This window comes from Glycine max, chromosome 7 (genome assembly GCF_000004515.6).
Source record: "Glycine max cultivar Williams 82 chromosome 7, Glycine_max_v4.0, whole genome shotgun sequence".
In the NCBI taxonomy this organism is placed as follows: Eukaryota; Viridiplantae; Streptophyta; class Magnoliopsida; order Fabales; family Fabaceae; genus Glycine; species Glycine max.
Window position 1 is genome coordinate 17,595,209 of NC_038243.2, and position 22,942 is coordinate 17,618,150.

Here is a 22,942-nt window from a genome sequence, read left to right on the forward strand (position 1 = left end):
CTTACCTTGAAGAAGATTACCCAACGAATGAGAAGAAGAATTGAAGAACTAAAGAAGACGAAGGACCAACAACCACCAACAACAACAACCACTAGCATAGAGGAAGATGAAGGATGAGCAGAAGAGGAACAAGCACCAACACCAACGGTGACAAGAAGAGGAAGAGGTAAATGGTGAGAGAAAGAGGAAGAAGCGGTCGTAGGAAGAAGAGACAAAGGATTCGCGCTGTACGAACGAAAATGTAGGAGTATTTATATTATTAGGGTGAAGGACATTTTTGTCATTTCATCACAGGTGCTGGGTGCCCCAGCAAAAATACTGGGTGCACTAAGTAACACCCTCACTATTATTCTCTGTGAATGGACCTTTTGATGTATACGATAAATTATGCTCCACTATCGAGTCTATTTTCTAACTTTAAATATCTTTTATGGAAATGACAGATAAATGATTTGAATTGAAATTAACCTTATTGTGTTGAAAATGACCTGAGAGAATTCATTCGTTTATAACTTTGGTTTGGTTAAAATTGTAGAAAATTAAATTGATTACAAACCTAATTAATTCCTTTTTTTTTTTTACAAATTAAATGAGTTGAAAATTTCTGAAATTTTATTTTTACCTTTTGTATCCTAGCTCTCTTTAATAAATAAAGAGACACAGACCAAAATTTTATTTTAAGTTAATAAAATATAAATAATTTGTAGTAATTATGATCTTGATTTACCACCATAATTAAGATGTTGTGCTCACTAATGATACTATCTCTATAAGTTTTGATTCTTTGGATCGACTATAAGACTAATCCTAACTTAGTCATATTTAACTCTCTCCCTTCCCAAGAGGATATAATTTGTGGGGATCCAATTCAACTCTTTCGTCACCAACTCAATGTGTTGTAATTTACTCAGTTGGGTGTAGTCATGTTTCTTTTGCATATTATAAGACTATTGACTTCATAATGATTTTAACAATAGTAAATGTAAACTAGAATGAGATCCATGTGTTGTGTGGGTTTATAAATATTTTTAAAAAAATTAAAATATAATTTACAATGCTATTTTATATTCTTTTCTATTAAAGGAGAAAAAAAAATTACGTATAAATTAAGATATTTTTTATTTATCAATATATTTATAAGAGAATATTTCAAATTGGGAGCTGATCACTCAACTAAAGTTGATTAAAGTAAATATTATGTATAAATTTTATAAGAACAATATAAAGATAAAGTGAAATTGATATAATAAAACAACCAAATAAATATATTTAATGAAAGAAAAAGTCAATCATAATGGTAAGACCCCAAAAATTGCTTATTTAAATAGATTTTTTGTATTTATTTTCTTTTGCTGGTGACTTGTTGTTGACTTTTGTTTTTTTTGGTGTGCTTCTTTTTTAACTTTGAAGTAAGGCCGACTCTTGAGGACGTTAAAACAACAATTTGTTTATCCGCCTTTCTCCTTAATGAATTTTCTAAGATTGAATAAACTTCATTTGATGATGAAGATGTATCTCTTGACTTTTTGGATGCTTGTACCTTTGCGCTTTTACTTATGACAGATTGTTTTTTCACATTTTTTCTTAATGGACTTTCTTCTTCTTTTGATGACGAAGATACATCTTTTGACTTTGGATAGTTGTAGCTTTGGACTTTGACTTATGACAATTTGTTCATTTGCCTTGTTTTTAATGGACTTTGTGATATTTGATAAATTTTTTCATTAAATGATGAAGATGCATGTTTTGACTTGTTGGATGCTTATAGCTTTGGGCTTTGACTTATAATTAGTTATTCATGTGACTCTCATATGATGATATTTGTCGTGGTGAAGTCGGCTCCTTTTTATTTTTAATAAAAATATTAATTAATGGATGAAACTATTAATAATTTGTACAAGAAGTAAAAATGAAAATAAATTATAAATATGGTTACCCTTTGAAGAGAGGATAAAAGTCTTTGTGACGATATAGGTTTGAAATTCTTCCTTCAAGTTGTGAGCTGTGAGCTTGATTTCAAAAATTAAAGTGTGTTTGTAAAATGTATACAATATTGAGGTATGTCAGCCTTATTTGTATTTTGGGTGTAAAGGAATTTAGATGTTGTTGTATTTTTGTATTTAGAATTTATTGTGCATCTCAATCAAACATTGTGAATGTTGCTATACTAGTGTCATAAGAAACTTTCAATTGTATCCTGAACCTAAAAAAGGTTTTAAATTTTTTAATATTTATTTAATTTTTATAAAAAAATAATTCATTATATACAAATATGAAAAAATTGAATGATATGTAAAATGTAAAAGGAAATAGTTAATTTTTCATCCAACAACATCATTTCCAATAACATTGGATGTTGCTCATCTTTCTTATTATCAACATTCCATTATCGAGCAATACACACTTTTAGAAACCAATAATCACGATTTGTGTTGAGATCTTGTTAAATTCATATTTCATTTTACTTTGTTGGATTCTTGTGTAAAAAAAAATAAAAATATAGTAGATCGAGCTGTTATGTAATTAGATAACATTTCCAATCATATAGTAGTATGACATGTAAGGTAATAAACGATTTTAATATGTATTGAGTTAAGAAATTGAAATTTAAAATTTAGAATTGTGTTGTTCATTAATAATCAAATATAATCTGAATCAAATCATTAATATAAATAATAAAAAATCAAATTGTGTCATAATGAGACATAACAATGACAAAAAATTAAATTTAAAATTCAAAATGTGTACCATACATTAATAATCATAAAATAAAATATGAATTAAGTATTTTAATATGAAAAATCAACAAAAAATGTGTTCTAATGAAAATTTAAAATGCAGTATTCTTTTACAACTAATAACTAATAATTTAACTTTTTAAATTGTATTTAATTATCAATTAAATATTAATTGTTAATTAATTTTGAGAGGCTAATATATTTATTAAAATTTATAATGTAAAAAATATATAGAATTTATATAGTATTAAATATAAATATACAAAAATCTTAAAATTTTAATATCTCTAGTTACTTTTTTGGTGCATTCCTATAAATTGAAAGAAAACATTAACCAAAGGTGGTTTGGTTGGAAGGGAGGGAAGAGAATTTTTTTTAATAAACTATGTAATTTGATTTAATTGTCTTATTTTCTTATCTTCAAATATTTTATTATCTTTAATTTCTTGATTTTTTTCACTCCTAATTAATTTAATTGAAATATTTTTAAATTTAATATATTTAACTTGATGATAAATATATTATTATATTTTATTTTTTTTAAAAAATATTCAATTTAGTCAAATATTCATTTTAAAGATCAATGTGGAGCAAAAAATAACCAGGAGACTAAAGATAATAAGAAAATTTTCCCTCCTCTCCCCCTTCCTTCCCATCCAACCCAACATGCCCTAAGAATATAAATTAAATTTTACAAAACAAAATTTTAAAAATTAAATTACTCATTGATGAAAAATAGAGGTGTGGTTTGAATAAAATGACATAATTTTTTTTATAATTTTACTTAAATTTTAAAATTTTATGCCAATCACACAAACCTAAGTATGAGAGAAACATTTTAAAATGTTATATATATATATATATATATATATATATATATATATATATATATATATATATATATATATAAAGAAAAAAATAATAAAATGTGAAAAATTAAATTAAATTTTATTTCACACATGAGTATTAGAATTAATCCATGATCAACTTTCAAAACACACAAATAAAAATAAATACCTTCCAAATAATATTTCTTGAGGATGTGAACATTATTGTATTTCTGATGTTGCCCTTGTCGTCCTTGATATTTCATAGACTTTGAACTTTAATTTTTTTAATTTAAAGATATAAAAAAAGTATAATATAATTTGCCTTCAAATTTAAATAAAAGTTATACTTCCACAAGAACATGATTTTTTTATTTTTAGATAAGAAAAGTAAAAGTGAACATACTATTTCATAGTAGTGAAATGTGTAGGACATGTCATTATTTGTTGTAAATTGTCATGTGATCTTAAAGTTTTTTACTACTTTCTGTAAGGCAAAAGGAGAAATATAACAATTATAAATTAAATTTGGCTAATATGGCATAATTTAAATGGCCTGTTTATGCTGAGATGACAATTCAAATAAAAAATAAATTTATAATTATTATTGAAAGAGTAGAATTTCTTAAGTGCTATGTTTGCCAAATATGTTTGAAAAAAAAAAAAAAAAGAACATTAATGAAAAGAATATTGATTGTAAATAAAATTTTGATCATTTTAGTATGATATAATTTTTATAAATGAATAAGTCGACATAAGGTATATTGAATTTGTTGAAAATCAATCTTACAATTAAAGGTAAGAGGAGACATGTTCCTAGAACAAAAAATAAAAAGAAAAAGCGTGGATACTAAGCTGCATACAACATGATCACATATGGTATAATGTTATAATAGCATTACTACTAATTATAAACAACGTGACTATTGCACACTTCCTTTACACACTAATCAATTATAGTGTATGTTGGAGTCCAAATTAAATTATAGACAAAGTTGTAAAATAATAAAAAATTCACCTTTGAAATAGTATATATCCTTAAAGTCTTTTGTCCATGGGATAGTTGTGGAAGATCAATAGGTCAATACAACAGTGAAACATTAGTCACTCATCAATTATCATATGTCAAAATATTAAAATTAGATCATATTACCGAGCACAACATGATATTGTATATTCATTTAAAAATAATATTTATGCAAGTTTGGTAAATGTCATGCTAATCATGGTTAGGTTGTCATGGTAAAATATAAAATAATACACATCACTTTACTATGAAAATAGGAGATAAAAATTGGCTCCCAGTTGCTCACTATAGTTAAATAATATTTAAACAATTTATTTGTATTATTACAAAAAAGTATAATTTAAATTATCAAATAGTTACAAGATTAGAGGAGATTAATTACTTGAAAAAGGTATTCAGGCTTTGGCTAACCAAATGGTTAAACATGTCTAGGACTTCTGTCACGTCGATCAATTATCTTTAATATTGGGGGAAAAAATTTCATTGATTGTAAATATAATTTTCTTTTATTTTATATATGTGATGTGCTATATTAATAAATTAAATTAGTAGATTATGCATGTGTTAATAACATTAAAACTTATTTTAATTTAACAAATGATTTAAATATCCTAAAAAAAAACTAATGATTTAAATAAATTTAAATATTTCTAGAATATGTATATTAAAATTGATCAAATTAAAATTCTTAATAAATATAAATATATTAATGAGAATTAATTTAGACATTTGTGTCATAACAAAACATAATAATTGTATTAGAATTTGTATTGAGTAACTGATATTTCAAAATATTAATAATAAATGGTAATGTTATAATTTGTAATCAGTAACTAATAGTTTTAAATTATAATTAATTAGCCGTTTGTATTGACTATTGAGTAACTGATATTCTTGAAATTGTAATATATTTTATAATTAATAACTAATTATTTTGTAAGTAATAGGCTTAAAATTTATTATTATGTCAATTATTGGCCGTCTGTCATGCCATGATTCTATCGTTTCAAAATACTTAGGTGAAACAACACCTTCAAAACCTTCCATCAAGATCACCTTGTTGTCAGAAATGTAAAGCTTCATACCTTCTAAAATAGGATGAAAATATAGATAAGTAGCGATTAGTAGACTTATTTGTTGTAGATTTTACTCAGTATCAACAAATAACAAAAAATTTATCATTTCAAGATGAACTTGTACATATTCGATCAATTCAAAACATGTTTGGAATATTGTCATATCATACCTTCTAATGCTTTTCTAACATCTAGAATAACATTGACATCCTGCCTCATACCTGGAGAAAGATCATCATACCTGGAGAAAGATCAGTACACAAGAGGCCAATCAGAGTACCAAAACTTACTGCAACTAAGGAAATAACTGAAAACTACTAAAGATCATGCTACACAAGAAATTTATAATTTAACGAACAATTTGTAAAGTAAAATATCACTACATAAACATTTGAATGACTTTCATACCAAAACCTAGTATATAACTAAGAGAAATAGTATGAAAAATCTCTATTTAGCATATATTTGTAAATTATACGATTCACAGTCTCATTCTCCGAGTAGTGATCCGGGATTGGGACCATTTGCTACAAGGATGTAAGCGAACACTTTATGCACAAGAACAAAAGGTATTTTTTGTTCAACTTATAACCTCTTATTAGTTGATTATGTGTAACTTACGAAGATGATTCATATAAACAAATACGAGAAACTTAACGTCAATAAAAAAAATCAACCTTTTTCAACATTATCATAGGAGAACAAAAATAAAACTTGCATTAACAGTTAGTAACTTCCTACTTTAATATGTCTCAAATTTGATGACCTCAACTTCCCCTAAATCTTGTTTTAGTTTTTAATTGGTTTATTGTCATAGCTCCTTTAGAGGGCGAGCCCTGGTGCAGCGGTAAAGTTGTGCCTTGGTGACTTGTTGGTCATCGGTTCGAATCCGGAAACAGCCTCTTTGTATATGCACGGGTAAGGCTGCGTACAACAAAGTTTTTTATTGTCATAGCTCCTTTAGCACCATTCTCCAATAATCTATAAATAATCTAAAATTCAACAATATCCAAATCATTAAAAGATAAATTTAAAGTATCTAACAAACTCTAGTGGAAAATGAAGAGAATTTTAATAAAAAATATTTTTCTTACAAAAAGGTGTCTCAACTATTGATAATGAAAATGCTTACGAAGAATAATATAAGAGAAAAAATTGTGAATATCACTTGTATTTGATTTCTTGTGAGAATTACATCATCAAATGGAAAATACAATTTAGAGGATTCAAGAGAAGAAAGAACAAATATTATTTTTGACAATTTAACCTAGATTTAAATGGACAATGGAAGGAGTGAGTTTATAAATCTTTTAATAGAAGAGAAATACATTGAAAGATAGAATTCCTCCTACATTAACAGATAAACAAATAAGTTGATATGAGAGCATTCCTCCTACATTAACAGATAAACAAATAAGTTGATATGAGAGCATATAGTTTCACACATCGATTTCAATGGTCCATTATAAGTTTCAATTTTAGGAAACAGAACATTACTTAATCCGTAGTACATTACTTAGTCCATAGTACATTAGTACACATCCATATTACTTAAACAAATAAAGTAAAATTGGAAAAACTGAAAATGTAACTGTTGGATTGGAAAGTACTGCAGTGTGCACAATCCTTTTGGATTCAATTTGGAACAACACCACACTTCAAGGACAAATGAAATGAGCACTGCCTAACTACTAGGCTACGCTTCAAAGACAATAATATTAGAGCCGAGAGCGTAGCATAAATTGGCCCTCAGCTATTAGTCTCGTTTCTGTCAACACTGGTGCTACTCCACCATCAACTATGTTCCCTGCAGGTTCAACGTCTGCATTCGAAGTTGAAGCATTTGTGACTTTCAATGTGTATACTGCACCACCAAGAAAGTTGCACTTCCAGTCACAAACTTATTATTTATTGGTAGCTATTGAAAAATGGAAATTTCAATGTTGAATTCAAGGTTCATGAACCAACTACCTATATTTGGGCTTGAAGTATGAACAATGCATAAGACCACTTATCTTGTAAATGGTTTCATATTCTTCCATGACATGATTCATATTTAGTCTAGTTATGTGATCAAGTTCATCAATTCATTAATACTCTTTGCACATCTAAATTGATTTTTGAATGAAATTGATTTTGAATTGATATGATTTATTTTTAAATGTTTTTATTATAAAATTAAATTAAGAGTAAAACTCATTATAAAATTTTGAATTTAACACAAAAGTTACTTAAAGTTGTTTTAACTTTAAAAATCATTTTTGGACTTAGAATCAATCCTGAATTATTTTTGGATGTGAAACTAAATAGTGAAAATTTATTCAGAATTAATTTTTGACTTTGGAATCAATTTTTCAATATGAAATCAAACATGCACTCATCTCTAAGATCTTAGATTGACTTTTTGACCATGTAATTATGCAAACATAATTCATAAAGATGCATACTGACCTGGTGGAGGGGAAGTTGAAGTTGATTGTGTATAAGATTTGCTCACAAACAGTTGAAATTTGACACCATCTGTGGTGTTCTCCTTAAATGCAGAAACCAATATATTGGGAAGGGGTAATGCAGGGACTTGTTGGTCTATGGTTGATAAAGGAGCTTCAGAATTGGGTTTAAGCTTCTTGGGGTCATGGTCATCTGCACCAGAAGATGGGTAACCAAGTGATTTATCCACAAACGCACCAAATACATTGTGCCTCTTCCTTTGGTTCTGTCCATGATCTTCCATGCTTCAAGACGAAGACACAATTTTTTTATTCTGTAAGGATATATTTAGAGGCATTCTTGGCAAAAAATGTGGTAATATATGATAAGGAAAATTATGGTTTGGGGTGTGTGTACCTACATAGAGAATTTCTTATGCCACTTTTATTATATAATATTAAACATTTTAGTTAAGCATAAATCACCTAAGGATTCGAGATATTGTAACTTTACAGATTTGTGTAAGAATAAATTTCAGTGGATGGGTTTCATCTACCATCAATCAGGGACTTTATCAGTCTCAAGTGCAAAAGTTGTCAATGTTCAACAACTTTATTAACTTTACAGATTTGTGTAAGAATAAATTTCAGTGGTTGGGTTTCATCTACCACCAATCAAGGGACTTTATCAGTCTTAAGTGCAAAAGTTGTCAATGTTCAACAACTTTATTCACTTTTTCTCGAGCCCCAACTTTACTTTTCTGCAGACCTTTACTTTTTTCTTTCCTAGTACAGTAACACACATGCTTATTTATCAATTTATTCATAGGAAGAACCTTCTTGGCACGGTAATTCCATAACATGAATTACTGATTAAGAAATGGAAGAATCTCATAGCATCTCGATTGTAAGAAACTTTTATGAGTTTCTTAATCATCTTGATCTCTGTATTATTTTTTTTGGTTCTCATAATGTCATATTATTCATAAAAAATTTATATAAAATTTTACTTTAATATAAAAAATCATAAAAAATCACAAAAAATTTAAATATTAGAGTTTCTTATATAAGAAATTATTCTTAACATAACTCACTTTGACATCATTCTTTAATAAAAAAATCATGAAAGCACCTCTCTTTAAAAATATTCTTATAATAGTGTCAGAATTTACTACTTGGTTGGTATTATGTTATAATCCAAGGGCCATATGTAGTACATGTCATGATCATTATGTCACAAATGAAATCATCTCAGAAATTAAGCAATAACTACCAATAATATTTGTGGGAACTGGGAAACTTCCGTCAACAACACGTCTTCATTCCGACATCTAATCTAATCTAATACAAATAGAATTTCATTCCATTAAGTCCTTAACTATTGAGCAGGTGCTAAAGACAAACGGGCATAAGTAACCTAGCGCATGTTGATAGCGATTATCCAACGTACGTATAGACCCTCTCTTCCTATTTTGTGGAATTGACAAATCCTAACTTTCAGGTAAATAAGTCCATTTGACGTGTTTTTAGGGGAAGAGGTCCATAATAGGCTCACCCCAAACACGCACTCAAATTCACTTTTTTTTTTTTTTTCAGAAGAACACGTCAAAAGAAAAGACAAAAAATTGTGCACACTAGACAGTCAATATGTACATGTAGTTGCAACAACTAGTCCCTTGTTTACATAACAAATGGTCATTCTTAGATGCAAGTTTAACAACTTGAATTGTTATTTAATAATGTAAAGCAATGAGAGTCGTAATTAAACTACATTTCTTTTTTAAAATATTTTCATTCATTTCAAATAATAATATCTTAAAAATAACCTGATAAATCATGTCTGTTTAAATTCTTTCTCGAATCTAAAGTTGCTTTATGACTTTAGGCTACAGGACCAATAAAAATATATTCTGACTGTTCCTAGATCCTTTCAAGTTTGAATAAATGACGTTATGCTTCAATCTTTTACATTAAAGGGTGATCCAACTTTAGACATTAGGCAGTGCCTAAGCAAGCTCAAACAGAATCTGATCAGGCTTTTTTCTATTTTTTATTTATACAGAATCACTCAATCAGAGTAACCTATTTGAAATTTAGTTTTAGGTGGGAGTGTGGGATTGCTTTCAGCAAACCCTTATCTATCCTTCACTGGTTTGAGTATTTACCAAGTTGCATTTTATTTCTATATCCACACCCTTCATTTCTTAAGAGTTCAGAGTCATGGACCAAACTCAAAATGAGTCTGGTTGGATGCATTCTATCAAAGTGACACTAGGATCTCTAGATCACAGAGAGGTTAAGTCCTTCATAAGCAGCATCCCTTGTGTTTCAAGCAAGCTTAGAAAATCAAATGAGGAAGCTTATTCACCAAAGTTTGTCAGCATTGGACCCTTATACAGAGGAACAAGTAGCCACCTTCTGGCCATGGAAGAGCACAAATGGCGTTACATGCTGGCTCTCCTTCATAGAACTCAAAATCCAGTTTCAACCTTGGATGAATGTGGCACTGTCATTCTAGGCTTGGACGATGCAGTTCGTGCAAGCTATGGAGGTAACATCAAATATGAAACTCATGAGCTAGCCAAAATAATGTTACTTGATGGCTCCTTCTTGCTAGAACTTCTTCTTAGATGCGCACCACCAAACATGGTTCCTCAAATTCCAAAAGAAGATAACCATAATAATGGTTCTTCTTCAGATCCAATACTAGGACACAAAGAGGTGTTTTTATCTATTCTCACCGATTTCACTCTACTAGAGAACCAAATGCCCTTTTTTGTTCTCAAGACATTGGCTAGGATGCTTTTTCCCAATGTCTTCACAAGTGAAGCTGATCACCTTGTTGCTGATCTCACACTGTCTCTCTTCAGCTACCCTTTGATCCGGTGTCCTAGCGTGGCGCATTTTCTTCACCTCATGCACTTGTCCTCCATTGTTGATGAGGGACAAAAGGTGAAACAAGCTCAGCAAGAGCTTAAGCGTTGCGCGACAAGGCTTAGAGCTGCTGGTGTAACAATTAGGAAAGTTGAGAGACACAGCAAGTTGGTTAACTGGTTTGGCTTTGACATAAGATTTTCCAAAGGGGTGCTTGAAATTCCACCACTTCATGTAGTTGACACAACTGAGGTCTATTTGAGGAACTTCATTGCATGGGAGCAAAGTAGAATTGGCATCAACAGGCAATTCACTTCTTATGCTTTGTTTCTTAGAGGCTTGATGTGTTCTGTGCAAGATATTGAGCTGCTTGTGGAAAATGGTGTTTTGGTGAAAGGTACTAAGATCAGCAACAGAGATTTGCTCACTTTGTTTGGCACAATCACAAAGGGAGTGGACCAAATGGACAATAGTTACAGCAAACTTTGTGAGGACTTGAATGCTTACTCAGCAGTGAACCCCTTGAGGAAGTTCCCTATACTGATGTTGCATTGTTGCAACCTTTGTGTAGAATGCATCAGATACTCTTGCAAACACAGCTATAAAATCTTGATTAGAGATCATATCCCAAATGTGTGGAAATTGATAGGGATTGTGGTAGCTGCTGCTCTGCTTGCTCTTACCATTATGCAAACCTACTATTCAGCCCGTGGCTAAGTAAATTTTGTAAGTGTAACTGTAACCATGAAATCCATGATTCATGATAGACCAGAAATATTGTACTAATGCAAAAAAAGTGAAAGGACGCAATAAATATTTTCTTTTATTTATATAGTAGTACATTAAATTGTGTTCTAATTCAGGTCCAGGTGATATGTATTATATTAACTTCTATAGTTTATGACTATTTTATTACTATTATAAAGTAAGTTAGTAATTTCTTTCTTATACCTCCCATTAGAGAGAAATTTTTCAAGATATATTTACCATTATATCAGTAATTTTCATAACAGCTATGAAAAAGAAATAGGTAACAATAAATTCTTCCAACTGTTAGAGACGTGTATTGTTTATATAGTGAATAATTTTATATTCTGTTGAGGGAGTAGTTCAAAAGCACGTGATGAAAAATGTAATCTCTCCTAATAAGAGTTACAAAGGTGGCAAGCATTCACACGAACTCAGTACTCTTCAATGGTTTTCTATGGTCATTGGTCATGCATTAGCTGTTGGTTATTTAGAAAAATGTATAGGGTTCTAGCAAGAACAAAAGAAAGATATTAAACTGCAAAAGGCTGTATTTTTATTGAATAGTATAACATGCATTTATACACTAATAAGAAAATCAGAATCTCATAAAATCTACTATTGATCGGCAAAACAAATGCCAAAAAGAGAGAATCAAATATTCTAATTCTAGCAAATTATTTGACTCTTTATTGCCTACAAATTAGGAAACTTACAAAGGTGATTTGACAACTTCATGGGTCATTGCAATCAACACTCCTCCTTGACCGTGAAGCTCTTATTCCAAATCTTTTCCTCAAGAACTCAAATCTGTTTTTAGGAAGCACCTATGTTAGAATGTTAGCATTTTGATATTCTGTTCTACAATGAACAAGTTGTACTTCTCCATCCTTCTAAACTTCTCTTAGAAAGAAAAACTTGATCTTGAAGTGTTTTGTTCTCCGATGGAACAATGGATCATTTGCAATTGAAATTGCAGCTTGGTTGTCAATAAATACTTGTGTGTTTTCTGTTGGTTCTGTGTGCAGGTCTATCATGAGCTTGGTTTACCGCAGCAACAACAGTCATATACTTTGCTTCTGCTGTTGATTGAAGTATAACTTCTTGTTTTTTAGAACACCATGAAAACATACCAAAACCTAAAGTAAAGCAATAACCTGAAGTGCTCCTCATATCATCAACACATCCTGCCCAATCATTATCAGAATAACTAAGAAGATTAAAAATTTTAACTTGATTGAACCTTATTCTAGGTCTTTAACATATCTAAGGATTCTTTTTGCTGCTTGAAAGTGAATTTCACCAGCACAATGCATTTACCTTGATAGTAAACTCACAACATACATTATATTTGGCCTAGTTGCTATCAAATACATCAAGCACCCTATTAGGATTTTGTACAACCTTTCATCAACCTTTTCAGCTTCATCTTCTTTGCAAAAAAATTTCTTCTGATTCATTGGAGTTGGAGTTGGTTTGCACTCTTCCATGTTGAACTTCCTAAGGACTTCTTTCGCATATTTTTGCTGGTACACAAATATTTCATTATGCTTTTGTTGCACCTGCATACCAAGGAAGAATGTCATCTTTCCAAGGTCTGTCATTTCAAAGGCATCTTTCACTCTTTCTTTGAACTTATCAATAAACTCATCATGACTTCCTGTAACAAACAAATCATCAACATAAAGAGATACCACAAGTATGTCATTATCAACCTTTTTGACATAAAGGGTAAATTCAGTTGGACTTTTTACAAAGCCTAAGTTCACCAAGTGTGCATCAATTTCGCTATACCATGATCTTGGTGCTTGTTTTAGCCCATATAAGGCCTTATTCAATCTATACACTTTCTCTTTTTGTCCTAGGACAACAAAACCTTCTGGTTGTACCCATACAAAAAAATGGACTTGACATCCATTTGATGTATAGCCCAACCATTTTGTGCAACAAAGGTTTTAGAAAAATCTACCCCAAAGATTTGGGCATATCCCTTAACTACCAGTCTTGCTTTATACTTGTTTATAGAACCATTTGGATTAAGCTTGGTTTTGTAAACCCAATTGACTCCAATAGCTTTCTTATGATTAGGCTTGTCCACCAATTCCCATGTCTAATTTTTTTCAATCATCTTGAGCTTCTCCTCCATTGCACTTATCCATTTTTTATTGGTTGCAGCCTCCTCACATCGAGCAGGTTCCATGATAGAAATATTACACCTTTGATAGATATCAAAAAGTGATCTTGTTCCTCTAACAAGTTCTTCGTCTACGTTCTTATTCTCCTTTTGAAATTCAATCTTCTTGTCATATTCCCAATTCTAAGTTTCCAACTATCCAGCTCCAAGAATCTCAGATTCCTGCTAACAATTACTTGTCATAATGTGGCAAATAGATCCTGTAGGCCTTTGAAATTAAGCTATAGCCTACAAAGATTTCAGGTTCTGCTTTCTTGTCTAGTTTGTACCTCTTAACCGAAGGAATGTAAGAAAAGCACAAACAACCAAATATCTTTAGATTGAGCAACTCAGGTTTATAGCCATAACATGCTTCAAATGGTGTCTTCTTTTGCAAAGCTTTTGTTAGTAGTCTGTTAAGCAAGAAAACTGCAGTATTTGCGGCTTCCGCCCAGAATTTCTTGGGCAATTCTTTTACATGAAGTAAGCACCTAGTCATCTCCATAACCATCCTATTCTTCCTTTCTGAGGTGCCATTTTGTTGAGGAGAATAAGGTGTTGTCAACTAGGGTTCTATGCCCACATGTTCATAGAACTTATTAAATTTTTCACAGGTATATTCAGATCCATTGTCAGATCTGATTACCTGTAATTTACACTTGCTTTGAGTTTCCACCCAAGCTTTGAATTTCCAAAAGATGTCAACAACTTCAGATTTAAACCTCATAAAGTAAATCCAGCACATCCTTGTATTGTCATCAATGAAAACAACATAATACTTACTCCTATTTAGTGATGGTGTTCTCATGGGTCCTCCAACATCAATGTGTATCAATTACAGCCTTTCTGTAGCCCTCCAAGTCATAGTTTGTGGAAAAGGGAGTCTTGTTTGCTTTCCATATTGGCAGATAGCACATGCAGGAAGTTCTTCTTCTAATTCAAGCGAGTTTTTTGCAAGATTGTTTGTTTCATAAACATTAGAGCACCATGATGGAAATGCCCCAATCTCTTGTGCCAAAGAATTGTGCTACTAACCTTTTTGTGCATTACAACATGTTCTTTGTTTATGAAATCCAAGGCAAAACTTTTGCCTTTCATTTGAACATTGAACACCTCTCTAACTTCTGAGTCTTTAATCATGCAATTTTTGTCTTCAAACAACACCTTATAACCTTTTTCAAGCAACTGAGGAACACTCAAAAGGTTTTGATTAATTTCTAAGACATATAACACATAGGAAATTGTTGACTCATTGGCAAGTGTACCAAATTTGTCACAAGTAGTAAAGTACTTAGAAGTCCGAGTGTCAAATCCACATGGACTTTGTTTGTACTTAGATTAATGCAAACCCAATCTAAAAGCAATAGATAAAGAATTTCAAATAAAGATAAGAAAATATAGTAGATAAGATAAAGATTTAAAAGAAAGGATAAAAGATTTAAAGATAAAAATAGAGGATAGAGAAGATAAAATATTTAAATTAAGATATGATAAAGAAAATAGAGGATAAAAGATAAGAAAAGAAAAGTAGAAGATAAAAATAAAATAAATTCAGAATATGATAAGGTTGGGACCTGACCTACTACCTTGTTTGCCTAGGAGGTATGAGTTTATGATTTTTCTTTATCAATTTAGGTGACTTTGTTCTACCCACATCTGTTCAATTACTTGCCCTTGATTCCTCACAATGACAAGCCTATTTTATTTATCTATCTTCCAAATTCCTTTGCAAAGACTCAACAAATAGCATGAAGTATGAATTCTAGCTGTTTGCAAGAATGCATGGGCATAAAATAATCATTCTATTCCTAGCAATGACTTTCTTATGAAATCCTTTCTTTTTGTTCTATTAGAAGTTATCCTCTTCCGAGTGTCTAACCCTAAAACCAATGCATGCATACCTTCTTTAAATCTTATTTAGAAGTTACCCTCTCCCGAGCGTCTAACCCCTAACACACTATAAAGATGAATAATGCAAGATAAAAACAGAAAAGATAATAGAATAGAAAACACCTTTGCATTGATAAATAGTGAGTACATCATACATCGCTTGACTTTTAGGCCTGCGAGGCCCTAACTAGAGGATTATCCACTGATGGTCATTGAGGGCTTTACAATGAGAAGGGGGTGAAAGAAAGAGAGGGAGTAAATGAAACCCCTTGGTGAGGGGGGTTGTTGTGTGTTTCTCCTCCTTGGCTTGACTCTCTTTTTATAATTGTTGGAGTGGACTTGGGCCTGATGCTAGAAATCTTTCTTTTTTGATATTTTTGATATCCTTTGGATTTGTTTTGCTTGTAATCATATCTTCTTGAGATTTCTTGATATTTTGGATATTTTTTTGGATATTTTTCTCCTTTAATCTCTCATTTTCATATCTGCAAGTCATAAATAAGAAAAATATCAAATCTTAATATTTAAGCTAAAGATAACTGCTAAATTAATATTTTTAAAGATATTTTCAATATATTTTTATTATCAAAATAACTCATATTTAGCAGTTATCAGAAATTAGTTTCAAACCCGTGTGGCCTTAAATTCACACAATTCCTTTGCCTTTTATTTCAATATATGTTGCATTTCCTATCTTGACTTTAGAAAAAATAGCTTCATCAAGTTCTGTAAAGAGCTCACGATCATAGGTCATGTGGTTTGTACAACCACTATCAATAAGCCAACTTTTTGTAGAGCTACTGGAAGCCAAACATGATGCAACGAACAACTGCTCCTCTTGTGATTGGTCCTCAACAACCTTGACTTCTTCTTGTTGTTGTTGAAATTTGCATATTCTTTCAACATGCCCTAACTGACCACACCTATGACACCTTACATCTGGCCTCCACCAACACTTTTTTTGTGGGTGATTAGTTTTTTTACAGTAAGGGCAAGGTGGATGTACCTGAGTGTTGCTGTTTTGATTTTTGTTGTTTGCAAAAGCTTCAGGTCTGTTGCTATGGCATTTTCCATTATTTTTTATTTGCAACTTTACTTGAAATGCACCCTCCACAGATTCTTCCTACCTCATAAGCCTTCTTTTGTTCTTGCGTCTTTAAAGCATGCAAAACTTCTAACAAAGTGATCTGAGATTGATCCTTTGTGTTCTCCAAAGTTGTTACAGAGGCTTCATATTTTTCAGGAACTGTTACATGTATTTTTTGTACAATTCTTGAATCTTCAAATTCTGTGTCTAACAACCTCACCTTGTTAGCAATGTCAAGCAGTCTGTCTGAGAAATCTTTGATTGTATCAGACTCCTTCATCCTTTGTAATTTGAATTCTCGAATTAAATTCAAAACTTGCATGTTTCGTATCCAATCATCTTCTTCATACTCCTCCTTCAAATAATTCCATATGGCACTTGCAGTTTTTAGTTTCATGATTCTTATGAAAATTGTTTTTGAGACTCTAGTAAATAGACAAGCCTTTGTCTTTGCTTTTCTGTTTTTTCTCTCCTTGTGATTTTTCATCTAGGCGATTGTAGGATTGTCTGGTAGTTGAGGAACATCATAATCCTCTTCTACAACTTCCCAAACATCTAGAGCCTTCAAGTAATTTTCCATTCTCACTTTCCAAAGGTCGTAGTTCTCTCCATTAAACACAGGAAGAACAACCTGTGAAAAGCTTGCCTCAGTATCCATGGTTCAGGTCCCGTAAGAAGTTTGCTTTGATTACCAATTTGTTGGTTATTTAGAAAGATGTATAGGGTTGTAGCAAGAACAAAAGAAAGATACTAAACTGCAGAAGGTTATATTTTTTTATTGAATAACATAACATGCATTTCTACAACAATAAAAAAACCAGAATCCCGTAAAATCTGCTATTGATTGGCAAACCAGATGCAAAAAAAAAGGGAATCAAATATTCTAATTCTAACAAATTATTTGACTCTTTATTGTCTACAAATTAGGAAACTTAAAAAAGGTGATTTGATAGCTTCACGAGTTATTGCAATAACAATCTCCAATCCCTGTGGGTAGTACACTGTTACTTGTAATTTACTATGGTTGGACCACATTATTCTTCAATTCCTATGAGTAACCCACCGCTATCCATACCCGGGTTAAGACTAGAGAAGAAAATATGCAGGGAAAAATCATTGCAATTGTTTACACGTTTCTAGCCAGAAAATTGTTTTAATAATATACAATTATTGAGTTTGGTTTTGTGCAAATAGTGTTAGTGTTGTAGCAATTGGTTAGCACATGCATAAAGATAGACCGAAGATAGTGTCATGAAAAGTTTCAACGACAATACTTGTTGGCCAAATTGGCTTGTACAGTCATGTAGACTGAGCGATTCTTTCATATCAGCTTTCACACTCAGTTGCTATATTTTGTGGGGTTGTATTGCATTAAGTTTCAGTTATTGGAGCAAACTTAAGTACCGTTAAATCTTCTTCTTTATTATATTTAAAATCCTTTTATTTTGCTTAAATTGATTACATTTTATTGTAACATTATTATTTTTTGTAATTTTCAAGTACACCAGTAACCATGGCAGAAGTGCGAAAATCTTCAATACCTAATAAACACAGAAGAAAAATGTAGTGTGTGTTTGTACATACATGTTTTGAAAATTGATTTTGCAGAATTCCGTATGGTTAAAATTGATTTTATAGGGAAATGATTAATATTTGGATACTTTTGTTCTAAAAGTGAGTTAGGACTAAAATTCAGTATACAATTTTTTATCCAATGCAAAATATACCTAAAATTGTTTCAACTCTACCAAAATGCAGAAATGCCTAGTTTGATGGCAGAGAGATCTGAACTAAGCCATGAACCTGTAACCTTCTCGTCAACAACATAGAACCAATGCTTCTCATCCAAATACCACAAGTTATAATGCATTTTGCAGCAAGTTCTGGCACTCCGCAATGAGTTCTTGTCCTTTCTTGCGTAGGATCTCTGCTTGAAGCAACAACTTAGCTCCTTTGTGACCCTTTTGCCCTGCCATCTCGATCTCATTGCTTGAGAAGCTCATAAGTTTCAAAAGATGTGCTGCATCAGCCATCTCAAGTCCAACATCTATTGTAGGCTCTTTGTTTGACAAATCTTTCAAACGTTTCACGGTGCACTCGCGTTGATTCGCAATTTCTTTGTAGATGCCCCCGGTTTTAGGCCTCCTGGATAGTTCCTCAGCTGCCATAGATATCATTGATTCTAGCTCACTCTGATTCTGATCTTCTTTCCAATTACAACCTGCACAGCAAATGCAAGAATAAATTAATGATGGAGCGGTGGTGTATGATATCTATTAAGACAAAATTTAGTTGAAGTTCCTAAGGTATTGCCTTCCAAAAAACAAAAAATAGTTCCTAGGGTATTTTTTGTGTATAATGATAACAGTAAAGTTAAAACCTAAAACTTCATGTAAACTACCCAAACTTCTCACTATTAGGCCAACCTTAGCATGTTTTTGGTGTTGTTCTTCAATTTAAAATTAGAATTTTAGCTCAATAACTTGCACAATAAAGGTGAGCATTTAAGGTTACTACCTAGATAAAACTAACTCTAATTTTGATTGAAAAGTACCTAAAATATTTTATATAAAGAGAAAAATGGGGTGTCTATGATGTTATATGATACCTATTAATGTTTCAAATAAAGAGAAAAAGTAGGTGTTGGAACTCACTATCTGAGACTGTTTTGCTGATTTTCCCATCATTCTCCACATACTCAATGTGTGATGACTTGCTACCAATGGATTGAGGTGATGGTCCAACATTATCTGAATGCTTAAAGGAAGTTGATGGAGATGGAAAATCTGGTGTTTCCTTTGTGTCAATGTTTTGGTTAGGAAGATGAGAAGAGGGGGAGAAGTTGGTGGTGGTTTCTAATAAAGGAGCTTGAGAATTTGGTTTGAGTCTCTTTTGGCCATGGTCATGGTGACCACCAAATTTAGCCTCGATTGATTCGGTGTCGTGTTCTAATGGTGGAGAAAAGGGAACAAACTTGGCAAAAGCATTGTTGTCACAGCTTCTTTTTCTTTCGTTGTGATGACCAGTCGTGGCAGAATCCTCCATGATCTCTCTCTCACACTTGCAGCCAAGACAACAATGGATTTTGGAAGTTCTTTTCTTGTTTTTGAGGCAACAAAGTCCAAACACTAAGATAGATAATTAATTCTTTTTACATATTAAAAAAATGTAGACAACTCATGTGAACACTGAAGCAATGGTCTTTTTTTTCGAACTCGTGTACAAGATTACTAAGCTTTACCATTAAAAAATGACAAGTTTACTATTATTATTCTTTCTTTCTATTCTTTTCTTGCAAGGTACTTTTACTATAATAAGTTGTTTTTGTTTCGAACGAATATTATAAGTCTCTGAAATTACAAGCCTCTTTTTTTTCAATTTTTTTATAACTGTTTTTTAGCATTAAGATCCTTTATTTTTTTCAACGAATAATTTACTGAATTTGTTGATTGAATTAAAACGATTGTTTTAGAAATAATTAGATTATTCTTATAAATTGTTGAATCTTTTTTAGTTTCGTTCAATTCATCTATTTTTTGAATTTAAATTTAATGGCAGGTATATTAGAATTTTCTTTTATATTTGATAACTAGAAGACAATCATGTTTGAATATTATCAAATCATTATGGAAGACAAATTTTCTCTCCATTTAACGCAATTACATCTCATTTTTTGTGATGTGGTATATATTATGTTCAGTTTATTTTTGGAGCAAATTTAAGTACAGATAGTCCTTTTTCTTAAGAATATTTTAAATCCTTTTGCTTTTTCTAAAATTGATTACAATTTATCGTAACATTATCTTTTGTAATTTTTAAGTATACCAGCAAACATGGCAGAAGTGAGAAAATCTTCAATACCCAATAGACACAGAAGAAAAAGAAAAAAGAGGTAACGTCTGTTTGTATAAATGTTTCGAAAATGTGTGATTAGTAGCCCTCTAGGTGCTAACTAGGGTAGCAACCTAGTTAGCATTTATGGGGCTTCTTTGATGTTCTTGTTCACCTAGCTACATAAGAAAAAGTACATTTAAGCAAGTAAATTATAATATATTTGTGCAAGATTGTGAGCTCAACATGAAACAATCTATATTTTTTAAAATTATAATATATATTCATTCTAGGAAGAGAATCAAGCTCGGCCATCAAAGAGTTTAATTGATCTCATTCTCCTTATTAATATTGATGATTATAATGAGTGATTGGTAGAAGAAATAGGTGAAGAAGGAGAAGCAAATGAAGATGAAGCAATATTTGGCAATGGAAATTTGATTTGGAATGCTATTAATGATACGATAAGGGCTAGTGGGCCAGCTAGACTCACTGTAACTATGGTTATTAAAGGCGAGGAAGAAGAAATACATTTCTTAAAAAAGGGAGAACTTAAAAGTAGAGATAGTGATTCGATTTCAAAAAATAAATTGTAACAGGCACTAGATAGCATAGTTACTTTAATTATTAGTATTGGATTTTAATGTCAGTCACAATGACAACCAAGATCATTAATTATGAATATTTTTAAGAATTAAATATATTTTTAATTTTTATATATATTTAAATTTTATATTTGATTCTTGATAAAAAAAAAATTCACATTTATTTCTTAATATTTAAAATTTTTTAAAAACTTTATTTTAGATTCATGTTAGTTAATTGATGACATTTGCATTAAATATTCCATAACTTATCTATGATGATTCAAAAATCACCCGAGTTTATTTTAAAATCAAATTTAAATTTTCTAACAATTAAAAACCACCAAATCAATTAAAATAAAAAAATAAATAAATCACGTATTATGGAATAGCCTTCACTTGCCTTCTTCTCTTTTCAACTTTCATCTCTCAAAACAAATCTCATTTTTTTTTAAAAAAATGATCTGGGTGATATAACAACTTCTTCGAAGACAAGTCTCAACCCAATCTCATCACAACGTGCAATAGCTCCCACGCGACACCATTCTTTTGGTTAACACAACGTGGTTATCATCTGGGTTAGCTTAAATGCATTGGGGAAAACACCATGCTCACACAACTTGGTAACCAACCCCACAATTTCCTCGTCAGCAAAGCTTCTTCCGCTGCGCTCCCACTTCCCCAACTCCCCAAAAATAACTTCACCAGTGAAATCATCAGGAGGAAAATCAAAATCCCTTTCGAGCATTTCCTCAAGTACGTGGAGCGCATCAACAGTACGATCTGATTTAAACAACCCCCTCATAAAACTAGTTGAAAATTAGAGAACATTTGGAAGAAAGGTCGAGCTCGTTGAACAGAAGAAGCGAATCGTCAAACATTTAGGCCTTCCCTAAGCATTGCAAAAGAAGGTAAGCAAATTTGGAAGTGAGAGCGATACCACAAGAGTTGGGATTTCGATAACTGTGAAGCATGAGAAGCTCTGTATGCGAATTGGGGTGTCAAGTTAGAAGAGAGGGCTTAGTGGTTCTTTGTTTTTCCTTTGAGGTAATTGAGAAAATCAATGGCTTTAGGAATGGAATTTAAGCAGAGAGATGGTGTGAAGCGTCAAAGAGAAAGGGACGGAGCTGGTCATAGTCCTACTGATTTGTTGGGTGTTGGAGAAGTTGGACGACTTCGATCACTGTCGATTCGGTGTCGTTCTGTGAAGAAGGCGAAGGTGAGGATGAACAGTTGTGGCAGCGCCATAAAGAGGAAAATGTGAACAGTATCAGCCGGTGGTGATGGCGGAGGAGTTTTGATTGTGCCCACATTGTTTGGAAATATTCTGGCGCCAATGGCTGAACACGGAGGAGTCTAGTTTGAAGTTTCTCTATCTTTGAAGAAGTTGTCATCAACGTTTCTCTTTTAAAAAAATTCATATCTGTTTTGGAAAATGATGGTTGAAGGAAGAAGATAGGTAAAAAGCTAGGGCATGACTCGGAAGAGGTTCATGTTTGATTTTGGTTGTTTTTAACAACTAAAAAATTTAGATTTGATTATCAAATATTTGACGGACATATTATCATTTTATGGACAATAAGGATCTAAAATAAATAAAAAATTTAAATATATTAGAATAAAAAATATATTTAAATTTATTTTTAAATATGTATTATT

The 22,942-nt window shown here is 31.3% G+C and overlaps 3 protein-coding genes across 3 annotated transcripts; 1 reads left to right on the forward strand and 2 right to left on the reverse strand.

Moving 5' to 3' along the window:
- Positions 1 to 7,109: 7,109 nt before the first annotated feature.
- Positions 7,110 to 8,420, reverse strand: LOC100527657 (uncharacterized). Its single transcript, NM_001248633.2, has 2 exons — positions 8,120 to 8,420; positions 7,110 to 7,532 (listed from the first exon to the last, which is right to left on the reverse strand). Exons 1-2 carry the CDS (start codon positions 8,400 to 8,402, stop codon positions 7,387 to 7,389), a joined length of 429 nt encoding a protein of 142 aa, NP_001235562.1. The 5' UTR covers positions 8,403 to 8,420; the 3' UTR covers positions 7,110 to 7,386.
- A 1,897-nt stretch (positions 8,421 to 10,317) lies between these two features.
- Positions 10,318 to 11,688, forward strand: LOC100810805 (UPF0481 protein At3g47200). Its single transcript, XM_003530222.3, has one exon. It carries the CDS (start codon positions 10,318 to 10,320, stop codon positions 11,686 to 11,688), a length of 1,371 nt encoding a protein of 456 aa, XP_003530270.1.
- Positions 11,689 to 18,441: 6,753 nt separating this feature from the next.
- Positions 18,442 to 20,035, reverse strand: LOC102666377 (uncharacterized). The gene is made up of 2 exons (XM_006583573.4): positions 19,523 to 20,035; positions 18,442 to 19,089 (listed from the first exon to the last, which is right to left on the reverse strand). The coding sequence occupies exons 1-2, from the start codon at positions 19,911 to 19,913 to the stop codon at positions 18,728 to 18,730; spliced, it is 753 nt and encodes a 250-aa protein (XP_006583636.1). The 5' UTR covers positions 19,914 to 20,035; the 3' UTR covers positions 18,442 to 18,727.
- Between the last annotated feature and the right edge of the window lie 2,907 nt (positions 20,036 to 22,942).